General features: G+C 31.1%; 1 protein-coding gene across 1 annotated transcript in view; it reads left to right on the top strand.

The window, feature by feature from the left end:
* The window catches only part of LRP1B (LDL receptor related protein 1B), a 2,378,573-nt gene that overhangs the window by 1,917,302 nt on the left and 448,267 nt on the right, over positions 1 to 13,004 (top strand). Inside the window, exon 43 of the mRNA XM_031963676.1 lies at positions 2,593 to 2,797. Within this exon, the coding sequence (XP_031819536.1) occupies positions 2,593 to 2,797 (205 nt within the window). The remainder of the gene's footprint in view (positions 1 to 2,592; positions 2,798 to 13,004) is intronic.

Raw genomic sequence — 13,004 nt, 5'->3', positions numbered from 1 at the left:
GAATTCTCCTCCTCATTATCTCTACCACCTAACTTCCCTGATATCCTTCTCTCACCTTGTATAATTCTCTTTAATGCTACTATCTTTGCTCTGTTGATTATCTCATATTTACCTCTGATATATCTTGTTTTGACAAAGTTGTTTGCATATCTTCTCTTTTTGCCAGACTGTAAGCTCTTTGAAAACAAGGATTTTCTTGTACATTTTCTTTGTATCCACAGCACTTAGCACAGTGTCTGGTACACAGTATGTGTTTAATAAACAGTTGATTTACTAATTTCCTAAGATAACACTTCCAGTTATTTATAGAACCAGGGATAGAACTGAGATCTGTAACATGTGGATTAGTCTGTCTTTCTGGTTCAATGACATCTATCCAACATGTCATCTTGCATCAGCAGTAACAGCATATTCAAACACAAAATGTTGCAAGGACGACTGTAATAACTCATTCTTCATTAGTGATTAAACTAAAAGTTCATTGTAATTTAGTAGGTTTTATATGAGTTTTACCTATACTAAGAACTAAACTGATCAGCATTTCAAATGAATTTTTTAATTAAAATTATATTAAATATTTAAATCTCATTTATGAAATTTTATCATGTAAGTGTACTATGGAGAATGGGAGACATTCACCAGAGGGTCACAGTCAGAAATTTTACATTAAATGAATCCCGAAATTATAGTAAGGCACATAGAAATGTAGGATACTACAATTAGGGCACTGCTAAATTGACTATTATCCAAGTTAGCCAACAATGGTTTCATTTAATTATCATAACATCTGTCTGATCTACTGCTTATTGACAACTCACGTAATAATATAAATGCTGGAAGATTCTATGTATTTTCTCCTCTACCTCTCCACTGGCCATGCCATAAAGCTAATGCTTTTGAGATGCCAGAGGAAAAGTGAATATTATCTAAAAGTCAGAATCTTAGTTTCACTATGACTATTTTATAAAACTCTGAGACAAAAATGTATTAGTGAGTGAAAAAGTGAGTGAATAAGGGAATACATTAAACATAATGTGCCCAAAACTCTGAAAATTGATGGGAATAAAAATGTCAAAGCAATGTCAATCTTTGCCCTCAAGGAGCTTTAAATTTTGGTTTAGGAATTTACAAAGATGGTAAGTAGAACTTTGGGAGAATAAGAAAGGTAATGGAGGATTTTCACTAGTGGAATTTCTGTCTGGAATGAGGCATCTCCAAAGGAAGTAAGGTGTTAGATGAGATGTTAAAGTTATCAACCTGATTAATAGTTAATGTCACCATATGGAATAAGATATGATTATAAATCATTTTAGGAAATCATTTTTAAAGTCTGTAGTTTAAGAAGATAGTTTTCCTCCTTATTTACATCAATAATAGTGAACACATAGAATATTAATTAAATCAGAAAGATAATTAGAGATGTAATCATGAATAACACAAGGTAGGACAACTTTAAACAGTAAATTATTTTATATTGAAATATTTCAAGTGACATTTATGACTTGTAAAATATATTTAAAATATACATTTACAAAATTCTATGCTACATACATTTCTGTATGGTTTTTGTTTTATTATTTTGGAGTGCATGGAATGTTGAAATTGCTATCATTTTTTTTTTTACAAAATAAATAGCCCATATGTTGAACTCAGTGGAGAGAAACTATTTAGTTAGCAAAGAGAAACTGATTTAAATGAATTTACATCCTGCCCCATAATGCCATAAAATTTCATATATTCTATTTAACAATATAGATGACTATAATCTCATATTGTCCTTAAATGTTTACACATAAAGATGATATGTGTAATTCTGCCCATGTCTAGAATATTACATAAGGAATTATTTTTGATGATAGAATATACTATTGAACATAATGTTCTCCATTCTTAAAAATATTGGGCAGAAGCTACTTAACATAGGTTTTGAGTTTTTAATACAGTTGAAAACATTTGGGATTGGAAGTTTTAAATTAGCTATGCATTGTATTCAATTAAAAAAAAAAACAAAATCAAAATGACTCAATGACCAATATACACAAAAGAGGAGAAATAAAGTGGGGGAATGCTTAGTATATAGTCAGAAATCAGAATGAAAGTCCCAGTAGGACTATTTGAAGTCCCAGAATTAAGAAGAATCTGAAAGGACCTAGATGCAGGATAGAACTTTGGGGATTCTGAAATATGAGCTCCACAATTGGACTAAAACATATGCAGCATCATATAGGTAATGAAAGTGTGTGTTCAAGATCTACTGAATAGTATATTGACAGGTTAGAAGTAGGTCGTTTTTGTTGTTATTGTTGTTGTTGTTAATATTACAATTTTCCCATTGGTAAGTATAAAAATCCACTTGACATCATGTAGACTCATTCAATTAAATTCTTATTTGGAGGAAGGCATAACCTAATGTTTCTCAGAAATATTTCTAGCATTCATTTTTAGAGTAGAAAATATTTCTTTAAATATTGTTTAAATTTTGCAGCAGAATTATATAGCATAAGGATCAATATTTTAATATTTTTAAAGTTTGGTTTCATGTTTCTTCTACAGGTAAATAAAAATTTAATTTTCTTTCCATTAAAATTATAGTTTAATGTTTTGGACAAACTGGAATGAGCAGCACCCAAGTATCATGCGATCTACACTCACAGGAAAGAATGCCCAAGTTGTTGTTAGCACTGACATCCTTACTCCTAATGGACTCACCATTGATCACAGTGCAGAAAAACTTTACTTCTCAGATGGTAGTCTTGGCAAAATCGAAAGGTGTGAATATGATGGATCCAAGAGATATGTGAGTTAAATCATTATTTTTTATTAAATATAGATTAAAGGGTGCATTTTAGATATTTATATTTCTTCACTAAGAAAAGAGTGTATGATGTCCACACAAGTAGTTTGATTCAATCAAATTAACCAAACTGATGAAGAAAAACAAAACAGATAAACAAAAGTGAAGTCAATCTAAAGGCTTATTGACAAGTTTTATTATTTGTTCCTATGCTCTAGAAATTTTCCCTGAATACTATAAGCTATTCCTTGATATGTAATGAACTCTCTTGCCTGGAACTTTTTGAATTGGAAAATGTTACCATGGTATGAATGTGTTTTATTGAAAAAAAAAAAAGCTTAATAGCTTTAAGTATAATTTAACCAAAGTGACTTTTAAAAAAGAAATTAAATAGAATAGTTTATTAACATATGTGGGGAAAATGACTCTACAAAGTTCAATCATTATGATACATACTTGTACTTTATAATGATTTATTCATGCTTTTTATGATTTAATTATAGTATTCAAACTGCAGAGCCAATTTTTTTTGTCTTGTGGGGCTATATTAGCAAATTATTAAAATATAGTCTTTTAGAAAGTCTTTATAATAGAACTCAGTAACTTATTTTATTTTAATATTTTATTTTCCCTTAATTGTGAATTAAAACAGTCAACATTTTTTTAAAAAAGTTTTTATTTCTAAAGTCTATTTCTACCTCTTTCTACTCTCTCCCAAAGAAAATAAGCAATACATATAGGTTATATATATGCAATCACTGAATCATTTTGTATAGAAAGACTCAATTAAAAGAAAGAGAATGGAAGAAAGTAAAAAATAGTATGATTTAGTCTATATTCCAACAATATCAATTCTTTTTCTGGAGGCAAATAGTATGCTTCATTATTAATCCAATCATTGTATTGCTGAGAATAGATGTCATTCACAGTTTTTCAGTGAGCAATATTGTTATTACTATGTATAATGTTTCCCTAGTTTGGTTCCCTTCACTTTGCATCAGTTCATGTAAATTTTTCAAGACTTTTTTTTTTTTTAAATTATCCTGCTTGTCATTTCTTATTGCACAATAATATTACATTAAAATCATATACTAAAGCTTGTTTAATAATTTTCCAATTAATGAACATCCCTTCAATTTCACAGCACAAAAAGAGCTGCTCTAAAATTTTTTGTATAAATAGGTATCCTACTCCCTTTTTTTTTGAAGTGACCTGATATTTTTAAAGATTGAGATTAAAATTTTGTGTACTCGAAAGTAATGGTGATTTTATTTTGTTTATGTATGATCAAAGAGATAATTTGCATGTTCTTTCAAGGAGGAAGAAGTAGAAATCAGACTTCATCCCATATTTTGTAACAAAAAGAAATTAATAAAGTGTTCCCCTAGGCACAACAGGGAGAATTTATACCCTGCTTCATTGTGACTACATCCAGACTCCATTTATCTTTTTTTTTTCCCAGTAGTGTCCCTGATGAAGGGTAAAAACAAAGTTTGATTCTTCAGTCGAATAACTGTTGGAGTCACCTCACGTGGACTGTGTCATATATAATTAGATTCTTAATAAATGTTTGTGAGTGAATTCATTATAACCAGAATGAACACAGTTCAGCATATTGGGCAGTTGAAATGCATTGCTTTTCCCTGATTTTTAATAAATAGGAGGTAGAGATGAATAGTGCCCTGGGTTACAAACATTCTCACCTTCTGATAACCTTTTGTCTGTTGGTACATGGAAAGACTTGGGCTCAGCAATAATGATGTAGATTATCCCTGACTTTCTAGTAAATAATTCTTGTAAAAATTAAGGAATAGAATTTTGAGAGGTATTGTAGAGTACTAAATAGAGAATGGGACTAAAGGAAGACATATTTTCTGCCTTTGGCATACACTGACTGTGTGAGTGAAGAAAAACCATTTCAACTTTTCAATGCTTAAGGCAATTTACTAAGACTTAAATCATAGAGAAATTGCTCATTTATGTTAGTAGAGGAAATTTCAACTTAGTAGTTCCTTATATCTATGAAATCATGATCAAATACTTATCCTGAATAGAATTTTTTTTTAAAAAATTAATTTTCTGTTTTTAAAAATTCTGACCTGGATGGGGGAAAATGTTTCCACACACATAACAGATCACAAAAGGAAGAATTCTATATGAAACCATGAATGTCCATTTCATTATTTGCTTTTTTTTGAGAACAAAAATATATAATACATTCTATATATCAATGTCAACACTGTCCTGTTCTGTTCTCTTCTGTATATGTACAAATGAATATATTGGCCTAATATATATACATTGGCATTATCCAAAGGTTTATCTCTGCCTTTATTTCTAGTATCCCTCTACAATGGTAGTATGCTTAATTATAAGTCCTCTGAAGATATTGCTCTGGTCAGAATTAGACCTTTCAAAGTTTTTTTTTTTCTTTATTACATATAATTAAATAACTTACAATAAATTATATACATTTTTCTCCTGGTTCTGCTCATTATACTCTATGGCAATTCATAATACCTGAGATCATCTGGGATCATCCCTTTCAACAAATGTGTAACTTCACATTATATTCAGATAGCATAGTTTGTTCTAACATTTCCCAGTTTTCTCAGATTCCATCTTTAATTCTGGAACCTTGTTTTGCTGTAACTAATTATTCTTTTTCTCCTCTTATCTAGTGTGTTGGGAGTCGGGTCTCCAAGAGCAGTATTCAAATACTGCCTCTGACACTTATTATCTGTGTAACTGACCCTGGACAAATCACAATCTCTGGTTGCTTCAGTGACCCCATCTGTAAATTAAGGTGTAATAATAGCATTTATTTCTAAGAGTTGTTGTTAGGACCAAATGAGAAACTAACTATAAAGCTTCCTTTGTCTGTGTCAAATAAGAATGAATTTAATCTGACTTCCTTTTTCTCCCACTTCTTCCTTTGTGTTTATGTTTCTTTTCTTATACCTAAATTTGAGAAAATAGCAAGTTTCATTCCTTTCTACTTTCTCCATCAATGTATTCCTCTTTTTGCATTCCTTTTTCTTTTCCCTCTGAAAATTCTCAGAATAGAATGAACATACCTACTGGATATTTATTCTTCTTTAATTCCCTCAATACTCTTAAAAGATTAAGGTTAAAAAAATACATTAAGTTCTTCCCTTCTTATTAGAATTCTATATATCTTTGCTGATTGGTCAAATATGTTTATATTTTTAGGTTTCTGAGGCCTCTTATATTTGTACTTCAAAATTATTTCTTGACTCTGATCTTGCCGCTTCAGGACACAGAGCTTTGTAGACTATATATGTATCTGAATATTACTGTCAGAGATTACTACAGTCAATGGACTTCTAACTTATGTTTTATTCATTGATGGGGTAGAAAATGTTATTTACTGTAGCTTCTGGATTTCTTGATCACTTAGGTCTTCTGTGAACTTTAAGATTTTGCTAGAACAAGTGTGTGGATTAGAGAGAGCAGGTTATTTATTCATTTCAGTAATGTCTTACTCTTTGTGATTCCATCTAGGTCCTTCTTGGCAAAGAGAATGGAATGGTTTGCCATTTCTTTCTCCTGCTCATTTTACAGATGAGGAAACTAAGGCAGTGTTAAATGATTTACTTAGGGTCATACAGCTAGAAAGTGTCTATTGAGGAATTTGAATTCAGGTTTCCTGACACCAAAACTGAGGCACTTTATAATGCACCACCTAGTTGTGCCATGGGCAGTCTAGTGCCCATTTATCAGCAATATTTGTTATTCTATTTTATGGAGAATTCTCCATAAAAATGATTGTCAGATATTGTTATCTGAAGACTATTTGAAAGGATTCTTTTTTTTTTGGGGGGGGTGCAGTATGATTGGATTTGAGGCAACATTATTGATTGTCTTATTAGAAGAGTTTTTTTAATCTCTTCTCATTAACTTCCTTTTAGGGTTCAATCTTTCTTCATCACTTTTTAAATTCCCCTTTTGCTTTCATACTCTTTTTTATGAAGATCTAAATATCTAAGATAGGAGAAAACAGTTAAATAGTTATTTTTAATTGTCTCATGAGTTTATTACTTGATCTATAGGTAAATGTGCTTCAACCTATTTTAACATTTTTCTCTTTCTTCATAACAAGTGATCATGTTTTTAATTGTTGTTATGATTATTAGTAGTATGTTTTTATTACAGGATATATTTGACAATATGACAATCATTTTTAGAGTTATTCCATCTATATTTTTACATATTTGATTTCATATTACTTAAGTAAATTGGTAGAATATTAATTTTTATTTAAAAAATTCATAATTACTTATCATTTCCTTAGCCTTTTATTCAATAAATAGAAATTAACATTTTAAATTATTAGTCATTAAGCTCTATGGGCATCTAGGTGACACTATAGAGAGCCAGGATTGAAGTCAGACTTATCTTCTTGAGTCCAAAGTTGGCTTCAGACACTTTCTAGCTATGTGAGCTTTAATTCTGTTCGTCTCAGTTTCTCATCTGTAAAATGAGCTAAAGAGAAAAGTGGCAAAGTTCTCTAGTATCTCTGCCAAGAAAACCCTAAAGGGGGTAACAAACTGTTAGACATGCTGAAAAATGACTAAGAAACAAAAATAAGCTGTGTACATTTTCCAAAATTCCAAAGAGTTAAATGTATTGTTTTTTTTTTTAATTAGAAAATGAAAAATGTAATTTAGAGGAACATGTTTAGCAATTAAATATTGCTGTAGCTATATTCTCTTATTGATGCTTTCATTTGTTTCCTTTTTTAAGAATAAAAACTTCCTACTCAATTACCCTCTACACAACTAAATGTTATAATTTATTACTAAAAACAAATTCCTCCAGATTTCAGATGATCCACAATTTGCCTCTATACATCCCAGATCACATTATTTTGAAATATATTAACTTAATTATACTGATATAAAAGCAAATAACCTAAAGACTAAGTGATTTGCTACACCTTTACAAATTGCTCTCTAATAAACAATTGGTTGTACCTATTCTTAGTAGACAAACTATTTTGAAAATATTCTCTGCCTATTTCTTTCCATTCTTCTGTGACAAGTTCATTACTTGAAGGGAGCAGTTGAATCCAAATGAAACTATGACAGCAATTTAACTCTATACATTTACACAGAAATTCATTTATAGACATTTCTTTCTGAACTGAATTTAAATTGATTTACAAATTGGTCTTTGTTTCAGTGTTGTTTCTTTCACATAAAGCTTTATTATTATTCCTTGCTTAGTAAGACCTTACTGTTTGCTTCCCAAGATCCTACTTTAATTTTATATAGTTCGGTTTTGCTAAACATAGTTTCATTTTGTTTTTTAAGGAAAGATTAAAAAGTATTGCAGATTACACAAAATACAAATAGTCATTTCTTTTTCACACCTCGTTCCTATATACATCTCTTTTCTGTGTAGAGGTGGAGACAATTGGGGGTTAAGTGTCTGCATTTAGGTGACAGTGTTAAGTATCTGCGGTCTGGATTAGAATATTTCTGTCTTCAAGACTGGTATTTTAGTCACTGCATCATCTCAGAAAAAGCAGCATAAAGACTTTCTCAAAAGTATCTCAAGAATTTTAGAATTGATTGTATGTCATAGTAGACACTGGCAAAGGACTACTCAGCATGGCATCCCTGCCTCAGAGAAGGTGCTGCGCTCTATGACCAAAGTGGAATTAAATTAGCCCAAAGGAAATGTGAGATGTGCAAAATTAGAGAAACTACCCCAAATGTTCATCAGGACTATTTGTGTCCAAACTGTGGCAGTGTATTCAGAGCTCATATTGAGCTCATATCACTGATCAGTGAAGTCGAATATGCTGTAATTCAATTCAAATATAGTGATGCCATTTTGGTCCTCTTTGAGAACAAAGGTTAACAACCAACCAACTAATTAATTTTATTCTGATAGTTTAGAAATTTGAAAAAAATCTGGAACATTAAATATTAATCATAAATTTTGAGCAATTAAACTTTAGAGGTGTGTAACTGTTGTATTTTACATTTTAAATACATTTTTTCTGAATATCTTTTTCAGGAAATCATCATAATATTGAAGTTTAGTCCTGTTTTACTTACTGGCTATCTTATTGACCTTGCCTTAGTTATTTAAGGTAGTTATGACTTATACTTCCTACCTTTAAGAGAAACAAGGGAATGGCACATCTATCTTAAAATCCTAAATGTTTGGTTATGTGGAGGATATTAATGTGGGTCTAGAGAGATCCAAGGTTTTGTAGTTCCCAAAAGCCCATGCTTTCATATATGCTGGAGAAAGGGGAATTCTGTTCCGATGCTAGCTTCTAACATTTTTTAATAAAATCAGAATTGAATGAATTGAAAATTCATCTTTCTACTTGAGCAACTTGGGTAAAGAAAATGAACTCTCCCCATATCAGAAATATATTCAAATCTTGACATAAAAGAACTGTTTCTAGGAGTTCATTATTCCTTCTTTAGTTGCTGTTCTTCAATATTTATGAATATATATAGGGCTTTAGATTAATTTATTTCTTTATTTTACTATTTCTATATTACTCTTATGTGATGCATTGTTTTCTAGAATGGTCTTTAAATATTATTGAATTGAACTTAATTAAAATTAATGCCCCAAATTCAGAAAATATTTTAAAAGTCATAAGGGGATATTTAGTAAAAAGTCCAGATAATGCAGCATCTTTCATAGACATAGTTTTTTTTTCCTATTATAACATATGTTTTTTTCCAGTTATTTTCAATTCAATTTAGCAAATATTCATTAAATACTTTCTATGTAGAAGGCACTAAATAAATTCATAGTTTTTACTTGGGTTACAAAATATTGTGGCAGAAGTTCCATTATTAAGAACCTTACAGTCTAAAGGAGAGAAGCAGATGAAGAAGACAAAAAATGTGTATAAGTAACAATATTTTAGCAGAAATTTGAGATAAGTGCAAAGAGGTAGTCAATTTAAAGTGATCTGAGAGATTTCAGATATTACACATTATTTTCTTTTTTTTTTCTTTTTTTATTTAATAGCCTTTTATTTACAGGATATATACATGAGTAACTTTACAGCATTAACAATTGCCAAACCTCTTGTTCCAATTTTTCATCTCTTACCCCCCCCACCCCCTCCCCTAGATGACAGGATGACCAGTAGATGTTAAATATATTAAAATATAACTTAGATACACAATAAGTATACATGACCAAAACGTTATTTTGCTGTACAAAAAGAATCAGACTCTGAAATATTGTACAATGAGCTTGTGAAGGAAATCAAAAATGCAGGTGTGCATGAATATAGGGATTGGGAATTCAATGTAATGGTTTTTAGTCATCTCCCAGAGTTCTTTTTCTGGGCATAGCTAGTTCAGTTCATTACTGCTCCATTAGAAATGATTTGGTTGATCTCCGTTGCTGAGGATGGCCTGGTCCATCAGAACTGGTCATCATATAGTATTGTTGTTGAAGTATATAATGATCTCCTGGTCCTGCTCATTTCACTCAGCATCAGTTCGTGTAAGTCTCTCCAGGCCTTTCTGAAATCATCCTGTTGGTCATTTCTTACAGAACAGTAATATTCCATAATATTCATATACCACAATTTATTCAGCCATTCTCCAACTGATGGACATCCATTCAGTTTCCAGTTTCTAGCCACTACAAAAAGGGCTGCCACAAACATTCGTGCACATACAGGTCCCTTTCCCTTCTTTATAATCTCTTTGGGATATAAGCCCAGTAGTAACACTGCTGGATCAAAGGGTATGCACAGTTTGATAACTTTTTGAGCATAGTTCCAAACTACTCTCCAAAATGGTTGGATTCGTTCACAACTCCACCAACAATGCATCAATGTCCCAGTTTTCCTGCATCCCCTCCAACAATTATCATTATTTTTTCCTGTCATCTTAGCCAATCTGACAGGTGTGTAGTGGTATCTTAGAGTTGTCTTAATTTGCATTTCTCTGATTAATAATGACTTGGAGCATCTTTTCATATGACTAGAAATAGTTTCAATTTCTTCATCTGAGAATTGTCTGTTCATATCCTTTGACCTTTTTTCAATTGGAGAATGGCTTGATATTTTATAAATTAGAGTTAATTCTCTATATATTTTGGAAATGAGGCCTTTATCAGAACCTTTGACTGTAAAAATATTTTCCCAATTTATTGCTTCCCTTCTAATCTTGTCTGCATTAGTTTTGTTTTATTGTACATTATTTTCACCTGAGATATAAGCAGAGGTACATGTAGACCTGCAGTTTGGGTGTGTCACCATAATGTGGAGGAGAGTTCCCTTTGGTTTTTACTTTTCTTTGAACAGTTCTCCCATGCAGAAGGGAAAGAGTCAATGGAAATAGTTTCCCAAAGTTTGCTGGTATACACTCCCCTTATATATTTTATATAGGCCTGTATTTGGAGTCCAGGAAAACAATGAGGCAAACACACTTCAGTTAGGACTATTACCATGTAATGTCTAACCTATCCTCAGAAAATCTTCATTTGTTTCATCCTTTCCCCGTAGCCATCATTTTATATTTTACCTCCCCTTTTTTTCCTTTGGCCAAACTTCATGAGTAAGCCATCTCCAATGCCTCCACTCTTTTCCTTTTCAACTCTGAAATCTGGTTTCTGATGTCATGATTCAGTTTCAAACCTTTTCTCAGCTTTTATCCCTCATGGCTTCTATACCTTTGATTCTATCAATAACCCTCTTTTCCTTGATTCTCTGTTTTTTCCAGGTTTTAGTGACACTCCTGTTTTTTCTCCTGTGAATAACTGATCCTTCATATTCTCCTTTACTGTTTCTCCATGCAGATTACTAGCAATGGATGTTCCATTATTTCTCTGACCTAGGCCCTCTTCTCTTCTCTCCTCTATAATGATGTAGTTTCTTGGTAATTTCATTAGCTCCCTTGGGTTTAATTATCATTTCTATGCTGAAGATTCTTACATTTACCCAGCTTTTGACCTCTAGTCTCACTACTACACACAACATATTTTATTTATTTGTTTGTTTTCAGGTGTGTTAATTCTGAATTTGATAAATAAAACAAACATTTCCATAACATAGTAAAATAGAAAAACAACGATAATTGTACACAAAACTGCAAGTCTATTATATACAACTTGCAATTGCTTTTAAACATATAATCCCACCTTTTTTTTCTTTCCTCTGCATCCTTAATAGAGATGCCTACCATTGGACACAAATATATATGTATGTGTGTGTGTGGGGGGGGTATAAATAGATATACTACATCTATCTATCTATAGAGATATATCTATGTAAAACCATTCTATATATACTTCTACTTATCATGTTTTCCTGATGGATAGATATAATGTCTTCCTTCATATGTTCTCATAATTAATTTTAGTATATGTAATAGTCAAAATGACTTAGTCACTCAAAGTGTTCTTAAAACAATATAGTTGTTACTGTGTTTAACATTCTCTTGATTTTGCTCACTTCTGTCTTCATTATTCCATGCAAGTCTATTCATGTTTCTAAGATAATTGAGCTCATTATTTTTAAAACACAGTAGTATTTCATCAAATCATACACAATATAATACAATAATATTCCATTATAATATACCACAACTTGTTTAGTTATTCCACAACTGATTGTATCCTTGCAATTTCAAGTTCTTTGCTACTATAAATAAAATTGCTATAAATATTTTAAAACATGTATATTCTTCTCCTTTTTCACTAATTATGTTGGGAAACAGACCTAGTAGTTGTATTTCTGGATCAAGTATATGGCTCTCTCTAACATAAGACCACTGGAACTGGCCTAAATCACCTCACTATTGAAAAGAGGCATATTCATTAGAATTGATCATTGTATATTCTTGTTACTTCTGTGTACAATGTTTTCTTGGTTCTTCTCATTTCACTTAGCATCAGTTCATTTAAGTCTTTACAGGTCTCTTTGAAATCACCCTGATGATCATTTCTTATAGAACAATAATATTCTATAACATTCATATACCATGACTTATTTAGCCATTCCCCAGCTGATGAGCATCCACTCATTTTCCAGGACCTTAGCACTACTGTTACACACGTTTTTTTGTACAAGGTTTACTTCATATTCTGAGAGATTAAATGAATATAAATGGAAAACTTATCAGACAACTTGCTAGGTTAAGTCTATTCATAGATGTTTGGGTACCTTAAATCTCCTCTCATTCTTAAATAC

The sequence above is a fragment of the Sarcophilus harrisii genome, chromosome 3 (assembly GCF_902635505.1).
Source record: "Sarcophilus harrisii chromosome 3, mSarHar1.11, whole genome shotgun sequence".
Taxonomy (NCBI): Eukaryota; Metazoa; Chordata; class Mammalia; order Dasyuromorphia; family Dasyuridae; genus Sarcophilus; species Sarcophilus harrisii.
The sequence above is the reverse complement of the archived record's forward strand: the minus strand, read 5'-3'. Positions and strand labels throughout refer to the sequence as shown.